This window comes from Neophocaena asiaeorientalis, unplaced genomic scaffold (assembly GCF_003031525.2).
Source record: "Neophocaena asiaeorientalis asiaeorientalis breed wild unplaced genomic scaffold, Neophocaena_asiaeorientalis_V1.1 scaffold571, whole genome shotgun sequence".
Taxonomy (NCBI): Eukaryota; Metazoa; Chordata; class Mammalia; order Artiodactyla; family Phocoenidae; genus Neophocaena; species Neophocaena asiaeorientalis.
Window position 1 is genome coordinate 915,214 of NW_020175669.1, and position 23,407 is coordinate 938,620.

Genomic DNA, 23,407 nt, shown 5'->3' on the forward strand with positions numbered 1-23,407 from the left:
ATACAGTACATAATATGTTATATAGTTATATATACATATTTTGAATGTGATAAAAATATTATTCATCCATAAAAGGGAAGAAGGAAACCCTGTCATTTGCAACAACATGGATGACCTTGAAGGCATTACGCTAAGTGAAGTCAGACAGAGAAAGACAAATACTATATGATCTCACACATATGTGGAATCTAGGAAGCCTGAAGTCATAGAAACAGAGAGAACAATGGTGGTTTCCAGGGACTAGACGGTGGGGGAAATGGGGAGATGTTGGTCAAAGAGTACAAACTTCCAGTTATAAAGATGAATGAATAGCTCTGGGGATCTAATATACAGCAGGGTGACTATAGTTAAAAATATTGTCTTATATACTTGAAAGTTGTTAACAGAGTAGTTTTTAAATTTTCTCATCAAAAAAAGGTAATCTGTGAGGTGCAGAGGTGTTAACTAACCTTACTGTGGTAATCATTTCCCGATATATACGTGTATCAAATCATCACATTGTACACCTTAAATCTGCACCAATGTTATTTGTCAATTATATGTCAATAAAGCTGGAAAAAGATTTTAACTGGTCCAAAGCCAGAGGAAACATGGAGATGATCACGTGTGGACTAAGAAGGGATGACATCCTGGGTGAGAGCTACAAAACTTACCTGCCAATGGAGCTTACCGAAGTAGCTTTCGCCCTGAACCTCCGTGAGGAACAAAGAAGTCTTAATTACTGTGGTAATCATTTCCCAATATATACGTGTATCAAATCATCACATTGTACACCTTAAATCTGCACCAATGTTATTTGTCAATTATATGTCAATAAAGCTGGAAAAAGATTTTAACTGGTCCAAAGCCAGAGGAAACATGGAGATGATCACGTGTGGACTAAGAAGGGATGACATCCTGGGTGAGAGCTACAAAACTTACCTGCCAATGGAGCTTACCGAAGTAGCTTTCGCCCTGAACCTCCGTGAGGAACAAAGAAGTCTTGATCTTCTTAGTACTTTTCTCAGTGATAATTATATCTGTCTTATGTATCTATGTATGCATTACCCTTTTAATCTTCTGTCTTTCTTCACTAGACTTTAAGTTCCAAGAGGTCAGGAACATATTTGTTTTGCTTCCTTTGCTTTATCCATTGTCTAGTTCAGGGACCGGCACACAGAACAGGCACTCAAGAAATGTTTGTCTGTTTGTTTGTTTGTTTGTTTGTTTTTAGACCAAGACTGACTGAAGGAGTGAATACATTTTTTAGGTATTCTTTCACTTCATTTCCTTCTTACTCTTCCTCTTAAGGGAAATATGGAGGAGCAAAGTGGAGAAAGTATGTGTACCTGTTATCTACTCTGACTTTAATATGAACTGCAACTCCAGCAGGCTTTGCAATCAGCTTACGCTTGAACAGATGCCAGGAAATATCCTGAAGTCAGCAGAAGGCTGCTGCGCATCCCAGCAGTCCTCACAAAGGCACTGCACTTCTGTTGGTTTTAGAGCAGGTAACTTGACTCCATTCATGAACTCAGTCCCCCAGAAGCACACGAGGGCTCAATGGCAACTCTGGGCAAGCTTCTGAAGGGAGGTTTTCACACGCTCCTTAAGCTCCTGGGCCACTACAGCCCTTCTACTACTACAGTCATCAGGCATTGCTGCTATGTGTGACAGAGTAACACGAGAGCTGGTGCATGGCATGACTTGCTATATTTAGGGGAGAGGAAATGGGCCATACTGAGGAAGGTCACAAGGAGTTTGTTCAGAAAAATGAAGGCACCACTTCTGCATCTGTATATACAGGGGGTGCAGGATAGCACAGTACTTCATGGCTTGGGTTCTGGAGCCAGGCTGCCTGGGGTCAACTCTCAGCTCTACCCTTACTGGCTATGTGACCTGTGGCAAGTTACTTAACTATTCTTACCCTTAGTTTTCTCATCCGTAAAATGGAAAAAAAAATACCTTCTTTACAGAGTTGTATATGATTTAAATGAGAAAACATGTGTTAAAAGCTTAGCATATTCTCTGGCATATAAATGCTTGATAAATGTTTGCTTAAAAAAAGCGAAGTAACTAGGAAATTGGTTTGAATCCAGACAATCTGGATACTGAATGGAAGTTCCACAGATTTTTCTATACAGTATGTTTCTCTACAGTTAAGCTTTTCACTTTTTCTTTTCATAATGGTTAATAACTCTGACCATGATTTTTAACTTACCAAGCACATGATATCATCAACTAGATTATTAGCATTACTGAGAGGCAAATGACTTTATACCTATTGTACAGTTAAGAAGTAAGTGAAGGGCTTCCCTGGTGGTACAGTGGTTGAGAGTCCGCCTGCCGATGCAGGGGACACGGGTTCGTGCCCCGGTCTGGGAAGATCCCACATGCCACGGAGCGGCTGGGCCCGTGAGCCATGGCCGCTGAGCCTGCGCATCCGGAGCCTGTGCTCCGCAACGGGAGAGGCCACAACAGTGAGAGGCCCGCGTACCGCAAAAAACAAACAAACAAACAAAAAAAAAAACAAAAGCAAGAAGTAAGTGAAGAAAGCTGAATGACAGATTAAGAAAACTCTGTTAGAACAAGGATAAGGCAATAGAACTCTGTAACTCCTAGTCTACGGAAAAATTAACAGACTGAATACTCCAAAGTGATGAAAAGTATTATTTCACTGTGTCTGGTCAAAGATTTAGGTACTCTGTAGTACCATCTTCCAACAAAATTGAGATGTGCCACACCTGAATAACTAGTTCCCTAGACCACGGAACCTCAATCCTCACCAGGGGGGAAATCATGTACTTCTAAGTGCCTATAAAAATGCCAGTGTCACCGTGCTCTCAGTACACATTCTGCATGGAAGACAGTGAGTGTATTTCTGGTTTTGAGTCCTCTTTATTCCTCCTTTCCTGCTCCCCCCCTTCCTTTTCCTCTTCCCTTCCCTTCCTTCCCCACTCCCCTCACACATGCACATACCAATCAGAGTTTATTTTAACACCTTGTCCCCAGGACTATCATTAAACATTAGTCTCTCCCACTGGCACGAAAAACTCTCTGAAGTACTTCCTAATGTCTGATACTACCCATCTCTTAGTGCTCATGCCAGGGATTTCTGAACTGCCTCGGATGGCCCCAAGCTATCACTAGAAGCCATGCTCAGTTCAGATGCTGCTATGAAAAGTCTTCATGTGTTTTCAAGGGATTAGGGTCCTGGAAGGAATCCTGCCAGTAAAAGGGATAATAGTAAGATTTTTCCCCTCAAGCTAAAGGACTTTAGCTGGGACCTGAGATGGATGAAGTATTGTGTTACTCTAAAGAGAACAAATAATCTTCCCTGACTGGTGGGAGGGATTCTGACACAGGAACAGCTAACGGGAAGACCAGTCCCTGCTCTGGGATGACACAGTAAACAACCTGGCAACGCTACTACTGAAGTGCTGACTTAACTCATAGATTGTAAACAGCCTCTGGGGAGCAATCTCTGCTGTTTTGCTGCTTGTGTATTTAAAACAAACAAACAGAAAAGAAAGAGGAGCGGACAGGCATTGATGGTGCTGTGGGTAAACACATTGAGAGTAAAGCTAGTCTTTTCCATCCTGACTTTCAAAAGACTTTATAACGGTTAGTACCCAGACACAGGCTGGGCCTTGCCCAAGCAATTATTAATTTTATGCTAGATCTGCTTCAAACTATAATTTAGTTTCCAAAACGGTTTGATTGCACCTGGGAATCACTTGATTTGGGGGTAAAAAATCCTCCTTTGTATGTCTGTCCCTTTTTTTATTTTTTAAATAAGAATGTCACGAGGTGGATGAAACACAGAATTCTGTTGTCCATTGAAATGTAGAGGGTTCTTTTATTTTAAAACTTTAAAATGGCACCTTGAAGTATTTGGATTGCTATGTGTTCAGTAACACACAATCTAGATGAATTTCAAAGTCCTCAACTATAACATATAATGAAGCCTAACATTTTTCTGATTTGCCAAGAAAATTGATCTGGTGACTCCCAAGACAGACCATGAAGATCCTACATCTGCCTCAGGCACACCTCTAGAAACACACAGAGCAGCAGAACAGAAAAGCCACTCACCCTCTGCATCTTCTGGCCGAGTAAGATCGATGACACCTGGGCCCAGCTTTCCATCTTCACTTGACTTTCCTGTTAACTGGGGCCCCAAATTTTCAAAGCGTGTTCTTTCCTAGAGGAAAGAATAATCAGAGACTTATACTAGCTTCCAAAGCAGCCACTTTTTCCTTCCAGTTTCTATCTTTCTTAATGGACAAAACTTGGATTTACAAACATCATTTCTGACCAACTTGAGCTCAGAAAACTTTTCAGGAAGATTCCACTAAAGCCTGTTTATGGCACTGACAGTGTTGACAGCACCTAAACCATAGTACCTATAAGGAAAGGAAATCTGTGGCAGGTAACCTGCCAGGGCTGTACTGCACATCTCTCTGTTGGATTTGCTCCAGTATTCTAAAAGGAATGCAAATGAAAGGTGTGAGCCGAAACTGCAAAATTTGAAAGAGCAGTTTCCATTAAAATATACTGTTATTCAATGGGAGAGGAATTTTCCTTTTTAGAGATCATAGTTTGCATTGGTACTCCTGGAAAAATACGAATCAGAATTTTAGGCAAGAAGATTTCAGAAATAAATATTTCAAAGCAGGCAGACTAGATGATGGCTTTGATACTATTATTTTGCTGAGGAGTTCGAACTGTAACTTCCTGGTAAGCGAAAAGGAGAACATTACTCCTAGTCAGGGCTTGAGTCAGGAAAGTTAAACACTCTTGCCATTATAGTAGGGAAACACAAAGATGTTTTAATTGTTATCCTGTTCTTCTAGGATCAGGAGTCTGAAACATCACAGTGAACCTCCTCCTGTAGCTCTCTGGATCAGTAGCAGAGGGCTCATTGATCGTAATTAACATGGTGTTCCTGTCTGCAGAAACACAGCACGTGTCCCCTTCTCTCCTCCTTGCTACTCTCCAGACTCAAACTTGGCTTTGTGTTGTGCTTATGAATGAATGAAACCTTGTTGTTCATTACTATGAAACAATATTAAATGTCATGTCAGCTTGAATTTACAGACATGAAATAGCAGCTTCCAGCTCCGGGAATGGTTTCTGCATGTTATACTTAATGCATTATGCAGCAGTAGAGGACTGATTGCTGTTCAGTCTATTGTTCAATGACCTAGTTCTGTACTAGGCATGTTCGGCATTAGACGGAAACGCTCTGAGTGTTCTCTTCTGTAAGATGTTTAGAAACTTGGAAATATTCTTAAAGAGCAAACATACAATTACTTGATAGAGGCTGTGTCTCATTTGTACAGTCTCACTACATTTGTGCTTTCTAATATGATTATTTTTGAATATCATTATATTTCTATAATTAATTCCCATCAGTCAAATTGTGCAGGAAGTCTTCCAGTTCCCCTTCATCATGGAATATGTTGAAATCTGTGTTGGAAGAAAACACAGTATAAACCTTGCTTTAATCTAGCAACATTTCTATGAAAGACTGCAACAAAATTATAATCATGAATTTCCCCAACTGGGTAATACTAACTAGTTACAATAGCAGTATGTGGGGAAACCTCTGAAACACCACACTTATAAAAAACAGAGTGAAAATAAAAAGCAAATTAGGTATGGTTCCCCAATATCTTCTTATGTGACACTGCCGCTACACAAGAACAAATTAACCCAGATGCAGGCCACAACAAAGAGCAACCACAAGCCAGACGAGAGTTTCACACAGTGTAGGGGGGAGGACAGCTGTTTTTAATCAGCCAATTTCTATTTTTGAGTAGCACTTTTGGTTGTCATGATGTAAAGAAAAAGAATTAAAGTGAAAATAAGCAGTACCAGGGAAAGCAAAATATTCAACCTCTGTTTTATCACATTGTTTCGCATTTCAAATATTTGCATGTGAATGCTTTCCCTATGTTAAATGCAGAAGGAGTTTTGATGTGACACCTGCAATCTTCTTGGAAGAACAACCTTTATCTGTATTTTCATGGGGGGAAAAACAACTTTCTCTGAAAATCAACAGACTGTGCTACCTATCAATATGCATATTTCAAGTATCTTTCTAGTCATTCATTCTCTTTGATTTTACCGGAAAATATTCTCAGTAAAAAAAAATAAATAAAGTTCCTGAAAGAATATCAATATTTTGACAAGGAAGGAGAAGAGGGAAAATTACATGCCATGGTTTGTAAAATCCTAAGACAACAGAGCTTACATGACGATAATATCTTTTCTTTTATAAAAAGTGAAGTGCACTCACAATTCAGTAGTGTCAGCTTGTTTTCAATCAAAACAAAAAACATTCAGAACATTCAACAACATACTCACAGTGTCTTTGAAGTCATACATTTTTCTGACTTCATTGAAAAAAAAATTATTCTGCAGAGACACTTTCCTTATAAAATATCAATATTCTGACAGAGTAGAAGTCGAGGAAGAATATCCCATGAAACACTTGTTAAATAGGCAGAAAATAAATCGATGATAAAAATTGTTTGGGGCAGTGGGCTGCATTTTATATTTGGTAATATTAAGCACTTGTGTTTGAGATTAAAGAAGGACCCTGCAAAGCCATGCCCTTTCATATAAATTTCTACCTAGTCTCCCAGAAGATTTCCTTCTTGTCTTCAAAGAATAGCTCAGAATATTTATTTGCCAGCCACATAACCATAAGATAAGAGGGTTCTGATGTCTACAAGTTAGCTCTGGGCAGCTGAGCTAAGCAAAGATTTTACCAGTGAGGTTGAACATGAGCCTAGTAAATACAGAATGTGGACAGAGGCACAGAGAGAATTTCAAGGATACTTTAGTTCCAAGAGGCCCTCAACTTTTGGCCATTAAGTGCCAATGGGTATGCCCCAATAAGGAAAACATAGACAGTGGGTGGCAAGCTCTTAACTACAAGTTTTCCATGCACTTGAACTAGCTCTCGCTCGCAAGTAGATATTTTGGAGATATAAACAAAACACCTCAATGCTAATTTTAATCTCAACCCCTGCAGGCAGGAGAACTTCCCAGTCTTCATGATGACAGTGAAATGTGCGTTTTACATGCAGTGATGTGATCAGACACTTACTTATGCACTGTCAGTCACAAACATGCAGGCAACATAAAAGTTATTGAAAAAAATTAAAGTCAGCTCTGCTGTGTTGTAGGACTGTTGGCTCTCTAAGTGCTTTGAAATTATGATGTATGAGGTAGATGTTGCATATTAAATAAAGATATTTAAATGATAAAGCCCCCTTTAGTGAGAGCTGATGAATGTTAAATGTTACAAGCCACAAGACGGTAGCATTCATCATCTTCACATATTATCAGAGTCAATGACGGGGCAGCCTCACTGATGACAGATAGACTGCTGCATTATTATCCCTTATTTCCAGTGTCACTGAACAAACCATTCAACTCCTCAGGCATTATTTTTAACTTTGCATTAAATTAGTAACTTTTCCCTCCCTACCATGGCAAGATTGATCATTTCTGTCTTTGCACGGGTGGAGAGAGAGAATGAATTTGGGATAACTGAAGAAACAGAGGTTTATTTTCATCTAGTAAAAAAAATCAACTCCATCTCACTGGCAACAAATGTAAAATTGTGATATGGGGAAAGAACAGCAATGAAACAGTAAGCACATAATAATGGCTTTTCTTTGCACTTAGATAAAAGCTGAATTTTTGATGTGCACAGTATATTTTAATAAAATTTTATATACTATGTTTTATACACTTACTGGCTATTCCATAATAATGTGTGTGCTAACAGTAAAATTGCTCTTAAATTTATGTGTGTTATTTATATGTTCCCACGTAACAATGCTTTTTGTTGTAAAAAATATTCTGTTTATTAATGTAATTTTACAACCACTGCATCCAAGATCTGTGGTAAATTAATGACATTTTTATTATTTTATAGTGTCATTAAATTTTTACTGATCACTCCATCAAACAGAGGCAGTAAAGGCCACAATGTAAACTGGGACACTTAGAGCAGGCAGCAGGAAGACATTCCATATAGTCTGAAGAAAACTGCTAGCAATAAATGATATTTATACCATCTTTAAGCATGTGAGAATACTTGGATAAGTTTGGCAAAACTGTTTCAGTAGTAGAGTGGATTGTGTACTTAAATAACAGTTTGCTTGCCAGTGAGACAAGCCTTTTTCAAACCATATGTGAGATGACTGATTACAGCCATCTCCTGAAAAACAACATGTGAAAGGTAACAATGCACTGGGCACCCTCCCTCTGGATTTCCAAGACTGACCAACCTATACCACACCTCAAATGATTTCAACATGGTCCTCTTTTCCACAAACTGAAGTGGAAAATCGTACATGCTGAGAGAGGCTTTTTGTTTGTTGCCTTACAAACAAATATATTTCATTTGACAGGCAGACATGGCTGGAAAATTATGTGATGCATTTTATTCCAGTGGTCTAAATGAGAGGTACTTTACCAATCTGTATTCAAAGGTCTTTTCCAAAGAATGTCTGAATATGAGGTCATCCATAGCAACCACAGAACACACACCTAAGAGGCCATTACTTATATTTCAGTTAAAATGGGTAAAACAAATCTCATGTTACTTTCACATGTAAGTTCCATTTTAATCAGTATACTCTACACTAGCTCTCAAATATTCTGTTCATAGAATATTAGTATATATATTTTATACAAATATTTTATAATATTTTCTACAAATACATACATATTATATATATCCTACTTCTATTTGCTATACAGAAGATAGAAAATAGAAAATTCTACGCTCATTTAATCACAAATTTAGAACCACCTACCTCCTACATGGGGATTTTGGTATGAATATTTTTTGAGTAAATAAGAATTTTGCTGTTATGTCCTAAAATACTTATTTAAATACTAAAGAACATTGAAAACCATTCAAATCTGTAATAATAAGGAATTTTGCAGGGAAGATTAATACTACAGTGCTTCTGTGTATTCCTGAAGCAGTTTTCTAAGAGAAATAACAAATATATGCATTATGAATAGAAATTCTCTAAGGCCACCACAATATTCTGGGATACTACCTACCCTTAAAGTTTCCGCTATGTCTGAGTTGTTGAATACTACCCAAAAGAAGGTTTGCCTTTTCATCCCGGCTCCAAGCTTTAGTGTCTTTCCAATCCTGGAAAACTCTTTCTCAAAAGTAAAGACTTCCCTGCAAAAGCAGCTTTCGCCTTACACAACTCCCCTTCCCATCCTCTGTTTACATCAATACCAACTGGTCGGTACTATTTGTCTCAGTGCTTTCCTTGCCCCTCTGTGCCCACTTAATCTTCCAGGCTTGCTGATTTTTCTTCTGCAGAGCCTCTTGCACTGGTCCTTTCCCTCCATGCCCTCCCTCATCACCGATCCCAGCACAGGCCCTCACACCTGCACTCCTACATTACTGCCGCACCTCCTCTCTGGTCTGTCTGAAACTTGACACTGACCCCCGCATCTGCTCTCACTCCTCACAGGGTTCCACTTCATGGCTCTGATTTAAAACCTTCCATGGTTTCCTATTTTCTATTGCATTTTACCCAAACTCCTCTACTTGGAGGAGTTTCAAGGTCCTTTATACACTATTCCCCACACGTCTTTTGAAACTCAATTTCCTACAACTCTCCCATCATACATCCTCTGCTCAGGTATAATAATACCATGATAAGGCCTGCTTCCTCTTCCCCATGCCCACTAGAATGATGCTTCCTTCTCTCTTCTTCCTTGCCAAGTTCTATTCATATTGAAAAGTCCAAGTTGTCCATTACCTCTATAACCTCTCTGATCTACTTTCTGATATGCAAAAATTCCTAAATTTCCTTATATAATTAGTCCCTAGTTACATACTATTATTAAAGAATTGAGCTTTGCTTCATGTGCACCTCCAACTCTTCCCTAACAACATCAAAAGATTTTTCAAGCCAGGGATTGTGTCTTGCACCTTTTTTATATATCTTACGTAGCATTTACTGTTAGTGTCCATAAATATTTTCAGGTTTTTACAAGCCCACATAATTGATTAATCCACGTAAATCAAAACACCCTGTACAAGTGTGTCCAAAAGGAACAAGAACTACCAATTTTATAATATTTCAAGTTTGTGAAAAAGATTTTAGACGCAACACTCCACACTGTATCGATGATGTCTCTTTGGGCAATAATCATCAAAGCAAGGAAATCTGGAAAAATACCATAAATATTTTGCAAAAGAGGGAAGTGAGCCATTTTAGAAGAACACAATAGAATAATACAATTTAATTATATAACAATATGAAAAAGAGGTTTTTGAGTCTGACTTGGAATTTCTGCAGCTTAACACCTGCATCTTTGCAAAACACAGGCAAAAGAGGACAATACCCACCACAAATGCTTGGCTTAAAAAGCAGTACACATTTAAAAATAAAAAGTTTTTTGCTTGTCTGTTTGTTTATTTTTAAACAGGACAATGCTAAGTATAATGTTGAGAGAGAGTCTATACCTTACTCTGAAAGACTTGCTCTAATTCCTGGCTCTGGACGTATCTTGCCATGATGTGATTCTCAAGAAATACTACTGAAGCACATGTTATTTACTTTCTATTGACTTAACAAGCTATCACTTTATTAGTCTTTATTTTACATCCTTTATTATAAATTTAGTAATTTAATGAAGGATCGAAAATGTAAGCTTTACACTGGAAAGTAACCACAAGTACTTTTAAAAAGGTGATTATTTTTATGGAAGGAGTTACTTTGGAGGCACTGGGATTTACTTTCATAATGATATTTTGATGGTCCCAGAGTCAGTCATCACAATAAAAAAGACTCTGGCTGTGAGAAATGAGGTAATGAACCTCATTGTTAAATACCATTTTGTCAGCTAAAGCTATTAATTTGTCTACCTTTTAATATGCTCTTAACACCAAAACTGTGCTAGGACTCATGAATCATTTAAGTCCTAAGTTTTCCAACTGTGTTTGCTTCTGTAGCACAAATACATGTATTGGAGTAGAAGTAGGAAAGGGTGTCATTTACTGATCATATACTACGTGCAAGGCTCTTTCCAATGAGTATTTCCCTTTAATTTTCACACCAATACTACAAGGAAAAATACTACTATTGCTGTCAGTTTTACAAGAGAATAGGTGAGGCTCAAAAAGGATTTTTTATATTTTAAGTCACTTAACCAAAATTTAGATAGATATTTTGGCTGAGGTGAATTTAGAATAATAACTCTATAACTTAATTACTATGTGATCTCTCTGAGACTGCTTCCTCATTTGTAAAATGGAATAGAAAATGCTCATGTGGCAGGGTTGTGATGATTAAATAAGAGATTATATGTGTGAGTGCTTTGCAAAAATAAAGCAGCTCATAAAATATCCACTTCTGTTAAAGATATTATTTAGCACTTGCTAAATATTGCAAAGCTAAACACTAATGAAGACGGTGTCCTAATCTAAAGGCCAATATCCATTCTCCTGTGTCAACAACACAACTATATAACCAAATATGCTTTCCTTTTTGGTCTTGGCTTCAAAGCATCTTCGAACTAAATTTAAATCTTAGCCTTAGTAATTATGTAGTACCTGGATCTTGTTTTCCTCTACTTATAAGCCTTCAAATGCTCCCCATCATCCACATGAGGAGAACCAAACTTCTCTGTGCAGCTTGTAAAACCTTATAGGATCTGGTTTCTTCTCTCCTCATCAGCTTTACGTCTTACTCATTCTGGTTTATTATCTCTATTCCAAGAAGATAGAATTTCTTGGAGTTTTCTGAACAAGCTATGATATTTTATGCCCTTGTATATTTGCATACACCATTCCCTCTTCTAGAATGCGTTTCCTTTACTGATGACATTATAATTTGTCCGTTCTAGGCCTAATTAAAGCATTTCTTCTGGACAAAATCCTTTGTTGACTGCCCTCCACCAGCTCCCCTGTTTTGTTCCATTACCACACCATGTTTATAGAAAAATGCATTAAAATTATTGGTTTATGTATCTATTTACATGTCTCCCCAACTTACTCTCTAAGGTATGGTGTCCATGTCTTAACAACTGTATCGTCAGTGCTTCTCATGATGTTGGCACATACTAGACACTTTGGTTGCTAAATCCTGATAATGCTGTTAACACTATTTCCTTCTCTTTTTTCATTTTCATTTTACTTTAAAATTAAATTAATTTTCAGATCTTTTTTGAAAACACTGAGATACAGATGATTAAAAGGTAGATAAATACAAAGGAAGATATGTAAATTGGTTGAACAATAGAGTGATCTCTTGGTCAGGGTTGGCTTAGGGCTGAAATATAGGAAGTCTGCCTAGCTATTACTATTCAAAAGGGCTCTGAAAAAATACTCCCTAAAATGTCAACCACAACCATTTCCAAATATTCTTCTTACACACTCTTACATTGCTGAGCAATCCATCATTAGCAATTTATTCTTGGAATTAATTCATAATGTCAATACTTCATGAGAATACAATAGAATAAACTGTTAAACAAAATCATATTAATTTCAGTTTAATTCCTCTAGAGAAACAAGAATATCTCTAGGAAAAATAATCCAGATGAAACTACATGAACAGAGACATAAAGAATCTGATCAAGGGGGTTCTTTAGGTACTGTAATCCCAAAGAAAATAATTTCAAAAGAGTCTGGGAATAACCAAGCTAAGCAAAGATAGCTGTTAAGCACTGAACTGTGTCCTCTTAAAATTCATGCGTTGAAGCCCTAACCCCTCATACCTCAGAATGTGACTGTGTTTGAAGGTAGGGTCTTTAAAGAGGTAGTTAAATTCAAATGAGGTTATTGTAGCTTTGTAGTATAGTCTGAAGTCAGGGAGCCTGATTCCTCCAGCTCTGTTCTTCTTTCTCAAGATTTCTTTCGCTATTCAGGGTCTTTTGTGTTTCCACACAAAATGTAAAAATTTTTACTCTAATTCTGTGAAAAACTGCCCTTGGTAATTTGATAGGGATTGCACTGAATCTGTAGATTGCTTTGGGTAGTACAGTCATTTTCACACTATTGATTCTTCCAATCCAAGAACATGGTATATCTCTCCATCTGTTTGTATCATCTTTGATTTCTTTCATCAGTATCTTATAGTTTTCTGAGTACAGGTCTTTTGCCTCCTTATGTAGGTTTATTCCTAGGTATTTTATTCTTTTTGATGTGATGGTAAATGGGATTGTTTCCTTAATCTCTCTGATCTTTCATTGTTAGTGTATAGGAACGCAAGAGATTTCTGTGTATTAATTTGTATCCTGCAACTTTACCAAATTCATTGATGAACTCTAGTAGTTTTCTGGTAGCATCTTTAGGATTTTCTATGTATAGCAACCTAAACGTCCACCAACAGAGGAATGGATAAAGAAGATGTGGTACATATATACAATGGAATATTATTCAGCCATAAAAAGGAATGAAACAGTGCCATTTGCAGAGATGTGGGTGGACCTAGAGATTGTCATACAGAGTGAAGTAAGTCAGAAAGAGAAAAACAAATATCGCATAATATTGCTTATATGTGGAATCTAGAAAAATGGTACAGATGAACTTATTTGCAAAGCAGAAATAGAGTCACAGATGTAGAGAACAAACTTATGGTTACCAATGGGGGAAGGGGGGATTGGGATGAATGGGGAGATTGGGATTGATATATATACACTACTATGTATAAAGCAGATAACTAATGAGAACCTACTGTATAGAACAGGGAACTCTACTCAATGCTCTGTGGTGACCTAAATGGGAAGGAAATCTAAAAAAGAGTGGATATACGTGTACGTATAACTGATTCACTTTGCTGTACAGCAGAAACTAACACAACATTGTAAAGCATCTATAAGCCAATAAAAATTAAAAAAATAAACTGTCAATAGAGCTAAGGCTGAAAAACTTTGGATTAGGATAGCTTTTTTTTTTTTTAACTCATCCCATAGGTATATATTTGTGATCTTTCCATTATAACCCTCACAGTGATATTTTTGAAAGTGACCTTTAAAAATTGTCTACAATATAGTTCAACATTTTCAATTCTGAATTCAAACCTACAGGAAAAATGAATAAACCTGTATTAAACAAAAATAAAATAAAATGAGGCCATTAGGGTGGGCCCTAATCCAATCTGACTAGTGTCTTTATAAAAGGTGTAGATTAGGACATACAGAGAGACATCAGAGTTGTGTGCTCACAGAGGGAAGACCATGTGAGGACACAGTGAGAAGGCGACCATCTGCAAGCAAAGGAGAGAGACCTCAGGAGAAACCAATTCTTCCAACACCTTGATCTTGGACTCTTAAACTCCAGAATTGTGAGAAAAAAATATCTGTGGTTTAAGCCACACTGTCTGTGGTATTTTGTTATGGCAGCCCTAGCAAACTAATACAGTGGCAACTTCTGCTTCTTGTGTTATAAAAGGCTCTTGTCACTGGCCAAAAAATATCAAAGTAATAAGGAAACAAACACGAGGTCCTACTAGACTCAGAAACAATACTTTAGAAGCTTTTGCCATTAGTATCTAGAAGTGATTCTATCTATTAACAACTATAGCTAGCTAGGATTCTTCAAAAGAGAAAGTTCGCCCTTAAAGGGAGGAAAGACTTGTAAGGGCTAGGCAAAAGTTTTCAAAATTCCAGAAACTCATACTTGAGGCAAGACATAGAATCAATAAAGACTGACACAGCTGTTCAGATCACCTCTCAGGAGGCTGATACATGCCACTGGACCACAAGTTCCTTGGGGGAGGGAAAGTGGCTCTTGATCCTCTCTACCTCCAGCTAGGACTGTATCCTATAAGCACAGAAGAAGCATGCAGCACATGCCTGCTGAAATGGACTAGTGTCTGCAGAACTTCTTGTGGATATGTTTTATGGAGCTTTCAAAAACATTCACAAATGATGTATGACAAGTTCCCCTCAGGATTTGAAGAGTACACCAAGCTAAGCAAGTTCTCTCTCCACACTCCTGGCAAGGACAGTATCCTGTATATCTCCTGTAACATACACTTAGCCTCTTGTCACTGATCATCAGATGATAAATGATAAAGTAGCGTTAACTCTTAAGATATGAGACCCTTTTAGGCTTGGGAGCCACTGAGTTAAATTAGTTTCATCAGGATTATCGTGCAAATGCTTTCTGTCTCATTCATATGGTTCTAATACAGTTTTAACCAATTGCAAGGTTATTTATAAGTTTGCAACTCCCAAGTAGAGTTATAAAGTGTTCAGATTTAAGCAAATCCAGTTGTGTGGCAGCCCAACTCCTACTTATATGTGGTTTCCAACTTTTTATTCCTATACAGAGGCATGATACATATTTGTTCCTGAATATTCTCTGATTAACTATTTGTTTCAGTAACAAGGTCACAAAAAGCTCCATTGTAAAATTATACAAACTCCTATTAAAACTGAATACATGATTTAAAAACTGGAGAATTTTATCTCCACTTAAACCACCAGCAAGACTTTATATATTCTAACATTTATCACATGAACAAAGAGTATCACAATAAAATTAATGACCAGCTAAGCAAATGTCTTTGTCCAAAAAATTCTTGGGAATTCTGTTTGTTCAAATCTAGGTACTTGATTTCAGATACCTACTTAATTTACAATCTATACTTTTAATATTGTTTGTGGAGACACAGGTGCAGTTTATTCAAGTTATTCAAAGCTATCTAAACCAAGAATATGGAATTTCTTCAAAAATATACCTTCTATTTCAATTTTAGCTGGCAAACTGATAAATTTGAAGAGTTTTTCCTCAGAAACATAAACACAAAAAAATGGAAAAAATGTAAGGTATTACCACCATGTATTTGTTTTAACTTGTGAGATATATAAATATATCACATCTCCTATGAGATTTTCCTATAATTAAATATGTGTTCTGCAAAAATAACACATATCTTAAAAAGAAAAACAGGGGGCATGAGAAGGCTTTAGTGCTGGAAGGAAACGTAAAGGCCTCTTCACTCAGACAGCACAGAGACCAAGGCGGTTAGGATGCCTACCCCAAATCCCTCAGGTGACTGGTAACAGATCCAGGACACACCACTTAGCCTCACAGCACTTAGCCTGCAGACTCCCAGTCTCCTTCCCCTTCCACTGAACTATTCTGCATCACACGTGCTCTTTACAAACAATGCTAGTTCCTGATTACTCCACCTGTAAAATGAGGGAGGTGAACCAACTTATCTCTATGGTTTCTTCCAGCTCTGAAATCTTACAGTTCTACGATACTCAACTTTTTTACTCCTGAGACCCACACTGCAGCATGCATTAGTAAAGTCACTTTGCCATGTTATAAAAAATTGTGAGCAATTATTCATATTCTCAACAAAAATCACTCAAAGATAATTCATTTGTCAAACAAGCCTACCAAACCATGCTCACACTTAGCCAGAAAGTATTTATTTGCTACTTCTGAAGTTCCATCTCCAACTTAGGCAAAAGTGATAGAAGGAAAGGGACCCAAAGCAAGGGAAAGGCAAAGGAAAGAGGCAAGTAAAATCAAGGGAAAACGTTTTATCTAAATTTGGTGCAAATATGTTCCTAGTTTGATATTCCTTATGGTGGCACTAACACAGAATATATCCATTTTTGTCTGAATGCAGAGGAACATAAAGATTGCTAGTAAGAAGAGGGCCTCTCTTCAGAAAAAACTAACTCCTTGATGTCAGGATTTTGCATATTCTATTGTTATCCTCCTCTAGGAAATAGAAAGTACTAATAAAGTCATGTGAAGTCACAAATGACGTTTCAAATAAAGAATAAAAATAAAAATAACCCAAGACTATGTCTGATTATTTGTGAAAGAAGCTTTCTTCATGATTATGTAAAATTAAAATTTAGAAACTATGTTTCATTTCATGAAAATTAAAGTATCTTAAAATTGGAATTTTTCAAATGAGTTTAAAAGAAGAAGAAAATATTTAGGACCCTATTCAAAATAGTACTCCAACATGGCAACATTACAAAGGACAAAAGATAGTGTCCAACTGTGGCGATATGTGTTAATTGTATGGTTTTCCAAAGATGTGGGAGAACTGATATCAATTACAGTATAATTACCATTACTTCCAACAGAGTTAACATGTAGTTACCACAAAATAACATACAATTAACTGGTGTCACACTGCACACCAGACTAAATAAGATACAAATTAAAAATTCCCAAATGTAGCCATAATACTCTTCTATCGCTTAAAAAGAAATAAAACAATTTTCTCTGATAATGTCACAGCATTTTTCAGGAACTGGTGTAAATATTTCAAAGAGGAAGAAACCAAGACATGTAAGTTAGAAAGAATCATTTTTAACTATACAATGAAAAGCTGCATACGGAGAGAGAGGTAGCAGCAAAAATTTAATAACCTAAAGCTGTTGTAAATGAAATTAGAATTTTCCTCATGTTTTTTTCAGTTCCTGAAAATTAGAGAGCTATATTTTAAAACCAAGTTCAAGAACACATTTAGTCTTTACTGATACCTAATATTTTTTAGTTATTTATCAAACACAGGACAGGAGCCTGCTTTAGTTAAGCGCTGCTAGAGAGGGACACAGAAATGAGTGAGGCTCAGTCTAAGAAGGGAGCGTACACAAATTTCTAGTTATTTGCTATGGGAAGCGGTAATTCAAGTCTCTTATCAGGAGGAGGACTGAAGGGACAAAGAATGCTACAGTTCAGTCTGAAGAAGTAAAATTCCTCCTTGGAATGTCTCAAGTCAGAAACAAAAACACAGGATGCCTCCACACGCTGCGTTTGAGAAGGGCACGTGTGAGAACACGTACATGCCGAATGCTCATCTAGGTTTAATTAGAAGAGAACTGAAAATGGCAGGGTGCAATGCTGTGAAGTTGATGAGAGGACAAAGGGAAAGTAGTTGTATTTTCAATACAGCTACAGTGTATCTGCTATATCTGTTTCAAACATCTGGGCTTCCAATTATTTATTGAACTCATGTGTAAGAGTTATTTGGGAATACTGCAAACGGTTATAGAACAGGAACACGCAAACTGCTTTGTAAAATACTTTCAGGATGGAACTCCTGCTAAAGTCTTGAATAAATGAGTGAAAACTGCTAGGAGATTATTATCTTTTATTAAATGTGTGAAAACCATGAAGAGGTTAATATGCTAAGAATAAATTCTGTAAACGGCATGCTATTAATATAACAGACAATATTTTATTAGAAACTTATGTTTTGCAGATTTTCGAAAATTTAGTTAATTTCCTATATCTGACTTTTTTGTATCTAAATGCTTACTTGAGATGAAGTGAGGCCAGACACACTTGCAAAAAACTGCGCATCTTGTTTGAAGATTACATAAGCATATGCATAGACCCACAAAGCTTTCAGGGCAGTTTGTCCTCTGTGTAGTCAATATTTTCCCTTTTTCTCTGAATGTGGAGCTTGGAAACAGATGCATTACTCTTGCACCCAGTTCCATGTTTTACTCTATTAAATTCATGACCCTTTTGTGAGGCTCCGAAGGACAGCAAACTGGTTAGGAAGGATGACAACAGAACAATGATGGGTACATCATAATGCCATGTTATTTCCTCTTGTTCCCACATCACTGCTACATTCCTCTGATTATTGCAGACTCAAAAATTGTGCTGATCACGGTGTGTGTTAGGTAGCACTGCCAACTCCGAGAAGCTAATATCCCAGATAAAGTACATTATGCATGTGATGTAAATGAGGTATGTGCTCACCACATATCCGCCCTTTGTCATCAGGGAGCCGGCAAACAGGGAGGATGGGGGCAGGGGCTTATTATTCCTTCCACTGTGTCCACAAACAGCAAAAAAAAAAGAAAAAAAAAGCTGCTCTTCAAAGCTGACCTTAATTGTCACAAACTTAAAATATTTTACATTTAAAGTATATTTTGGGTAGCACTTTTCATTTGCTGTTATTATGTTAGAAAGAAAGAAAAGGACTGTCATCTCCACATTCAGAAATTAGACATTGAAATACAGTGCATTGTAGATCATAATAGTGAGGGTAAAGACTGCACCAACTTTATTTCTCAAAAACTCAGAAATCGATCTTTGGCTTTTTGTTTCAACAATTAAATATCAAGATAATAATAGCATTGGAGCTGAATTTATGATTTAGTGAATAAATTAGAATTCAGTCTTATAATTCAATTTTGGGGATTTAATAGTAAGATATTTACTGATTTCCTGGTCTAAAAGCAGGAGCTTCAATATAAGTAAACAGTCTTTCTGGTAGAATGAGGGATGGTGCTTAGACCAGAGTTAAATTTTTTTTTAATGAAATGAAAGTGACACCTCCCAGGGCTCTCTTACTGAACCATCAATAAACAAGCACACATTTATTCCTAATGCTGCGGTAGCTGCTCTCCCTGTTCCTTTCCATCACCTGCTTAGACAAGGACAAACCTAGAAAATCAACCAGAGCAGGATACAAGGCAGAGAGATTGTTCACTCAATCCCAAAGATTGTCTAATGAGAGTTAACTACAATGGATTTGCACAGTCTCAAGGAAAAAAAAAAAAAGTTATTCGTAGAACAAATAACTTCCCATGTGAACATTATATTTAGCAGAGTTTTTAAATCTCTGTAGAATTTTAAATGGCACTTTCAGACCAGTTAATAATAAGAAAAGAAGAACATGAGTTTAACAAGTATACAAGGTACAAAGTTCTAAGATTACAGTTCTTATTTAAAACTCTACTTCATATATTGACACAAAGGAGGACACAACCTAAAAAAAAGACTAAATCTTCTTTTAACTGATTAAGTAAAATATATTCACATTTATGATTAAACTTTTAGTTTTCCATAGCCGAAGTGACCAAAAGAAGAGCAAAACAAAAAAGAAAAAATTGCTGATAGGGCTGGCCAGCCTTCTTGCCTACATCAGGACTCACATATTAAAATTTACAATTTATATAAGGGCTCAAGTTGTGGATTGTATTCTCTTTTTGGTAATATGATATGAAAAGCCAGATTATTCGATTTCTCAGACAAAACAAACAAGTCTTAACATAAATATTATCTATTTAGGTACTGTTTGGTTTGAAATATTAGTTTTCCCTTGAAGATCAGCTAATATGTTTCCAGCACACATCCTTTGTAATTTAAGTTGTTTTAAAATTCATTATCCATTGTTTTAAACAAGCATATACTTTTCCTTTTGATAAATCGATTTGACTGCAAACTTCATTCTTTAGTATAGTTTCCACATGAAGATAAATAAATATTAAATATTCCCTCAAATATCACCTCTAGATAATTTTTATCTCATTAAGCTACCTTTTAAAATTATATGTTTATAGAAATGATTCTGGAAAACCAGTTTGTACAAAGATAGGTGAAATTCATTGACTCATGCAGCATCGTGATCTTGCTGTATTGTGCTGGTCAGTAAACTCGTCTACATTTAGCTACTTCTTATTTCTCAGCTAATTCTTTCAGAAGAAATAAATGCTTCCTATAAACTCCAGAGATCTGTGGTACAACAGACCTGATTTACTTCAAATAGACTTCATTTCCTTTCTACATCCTCTCCTTCCCACCACCACCCACAAAGATGATAAACAAAAAATTGTTTTATTTATGGAATAACAGTGATGACATGCTACTTATTTATGCTATCAGCCTAAGGCAGCTTTGAGTCCAAGCCATTCCAACAAAACAGGAGGCAGAAGGCAAACAGCTTAAAACTTCCGTTCAAAGTGGAAATCACTGACTCAGTTACCCTGCTCTTCACGCAATAAATATGGCCCATATTCAGCCTTGGTGACCACCAGGATCTGATAAACTGGAGAGTCTTTTTACACACATCTCATTTGTAAGGCATGATCATCCTAATTTTACAGAATATACTGAGGCTCAGTAACGTTACAGACTTTCTGGAGACCGCACAGATAATGAGAGTCAGAGGTAGGCCTAAAAGACAGATCTTCAGATTTAAAACTCAACCTGAATATCTTCTACTCTTTTGAACAGCTTAACTTATGAGATGACCCAGTTTTAGGTACAGGTCATGAAATCAAGATCAGGATCCACGCTGCCTTCTAAAGCCTTGTAAGTCAGTAATTATTTTATAAATTTAACTTTCTGGAGATATTTAGGTCTAAGACTTTACTGCATTGCCATTTTAATAAATAAAATCAGCATTAGATTCTGAATAAATTTGTACTGGTTATCTCTCAGTCCCCCTAGGCTATGATACCTTCACCTTCTTCATGTATGGTCAATTCTTAGGCAGAGTCTTAGAGGCCCTATCGTTGAAGATGCACATTCAGGAACTCTTGTTACACCAGAGTAGCCTAGGGAGATACAGGTATTACACACCAGAGCCCTGCCACAGAAGAATGCAGAGATAGCAGCTGCCCTGTAACTATAAGAGCTTGGAGAAAAATCTTCATCGGTCATCAGAGACTGCAACTTAACTGCAGTAGGCCGCAAGATTGCGCTAAGAGTGGAAGATGAGATGTGAAAGAGGGAAGAAGGAAGGGAAGGAGGGAAGGAAAAGGAGGAAGAAGAGGGAGGGAATCAGCAGTGGAGAGAGACGGGGAGACAGGGAAAGAAGGAGGTTAGGGAAAGAGAAAGAAAAGGACAGAAATACACTCTCATACATATAAGGAGGCAGAGACAGAGAAGTACAGACTGTGGGAAACTGATCAACAACCTCCAAAACAGAAGACAGAAGAGAAGCAGCAATGAGGTAGAGTAACTGGAACAGAAAAAGAAGACTTCAAAATTCTTCTAACTACAGTCTAGTAAGAAGCAACTCTCGTACAGTGTGAATTTCCCCTGTCTGAGGAAGACCATATACACAAAAGCGTAGACAGACTCAGATGAAAACAAATTTTTATCGCCATAAGAGTAACTATTTCTTCCAAAGTCTGGTCTCTAGCCACAAGCAAGCAATCAATGAATAATGATTGAGCGTTTTAGGCTCAGTGTTAGGGAGACCACGAAGAGTAAGGCATGGACTCTTCCTTCAAGCTACTGATAAAAGTGACCTCACAGTGAGGTATGGTGGGAAGTATAGAATTTATGTAGAGAAGAGCTGGTATTTGAACCTGAAGTTACCTTCATGATTCTCAGTGGTTTTGAGTTTTGTTTTTTAATCTGCAATGGAGGATGACAATAATCTCTATCTCATAGATGATAATTTTTTATATAAAAATATTTATCATCTATAAATGCCTATAAGTTAATGATAATTATTTCAAGTTTTAATTTGGATTTACAATCCTATACCACCCTGAAGTTTCTCCCACTGAGAAGAGAACCACGTAGCATTTGCTTCTATGGTTCTTATGTAACAAACAGGTCAACTTTCTGAAAGCTTATTTATACAGAGAAATACACTCAATTTACCTCAGCCACCACTACCATCATTAGTATTCATCCTCTATCCACCCTGTCTCTCATATGCAGACACACACACACACTCACTCACACACACACACACACACAACACACACACACACACACACACACACACACACACACACACACACTCTGGGCTACATTTCTTAGCCAAGCATTCAAGGCTCTAGCATCTGAACCCTGCCCACTCTCTAACCCAGAGCCCGCTCCTCTCCTGAATGAACTGTCCACCAGCCGTTGTTCTCCTTATGAGGAGGCCCATGCCCCATCCAGACTCATGCTAGGACCCCATGTGCTGCTCACTCCTCTCCGCACGCTCTGCCCTTCCTGTCCTTTCTTTAGGTGTTTCGAGTCTCTCCTGCTCCACAGAACCTCTCTTCCACCTCAGTCAGTGATTGGCAGGGTCTCTTTGATTTTCATGAGCTTAATTACCCTTGCAGCTCCTTTCACTCATTTGTCACTTTGGACCCCACCTTGTCAGGTTTCCTTTTGTGCATCTGTCCTACAGCCCAAATCAGATTGTATTTTTCTTTCAAGACAGAAAGGGACTAGTCAATATTTCTCTGAATCCCAAGCATCTACCATAAGCCACACACATCTGATGGTGAGCACTTCGACCTAATGCCCTGTTCTCTCACATGGCTGCAAACAACAATAGGGGAGCCAGAATAACATGTGTCTGCATCGACCTTACTTCAGGTACAGTCTCCTATTTAATTTTTTCCACAGTCTTATATGGTATATTCATCATTTCCACCTTCCAAGGGAGTACAAAAAGGCACAGAAAAGTAACAGGACCCAGATGACCCAGCTAGTTATACACGTGGTTTTGAAGTAAGAAGATCACCGATTAGTCTGTGAAGCTGATTTTTGGACCTGGATATGACTGATTTCAAAGAGCCCTGTTCCTTCTTCCATTACCAGTGTTCTGCCTAGACCTGGGGAAATCATTTTACAACAATCAAACTAATGGTCTAGAATAAGAAAAATTAAACTTGTTGCCAACCTCCC

The 23,407-nt window shown here is 37.3% G+C and overlaps 1 protein-coding gene across 5 annotated transcripts in view; it reads right to left on the reverse strand.

Annotated features, from left to right (window-relative positions):
- The window catches only part of SOX6 (SRY-box transcription factor 6), a 414,778-nt gene that overhangs the window by 37,613 nt on the left and 353,758 nt on the right, over positions 1-23,407 (reverse strand). For all 5 annotated transcript variants that reach the window (XM_024731581.1, XM_024731582.1, XM_024731583.1 and 2 more), the window contains one exon: positions 4,075-4,183. In XM_024731581.1, coding sequence (XP_024587349.1) covers positions 4,075-4,183 — 109 coding nt within the window. The remainder of the gene's footprint in view (positions 1-4,074; positions 4,184-23,407) is intronic.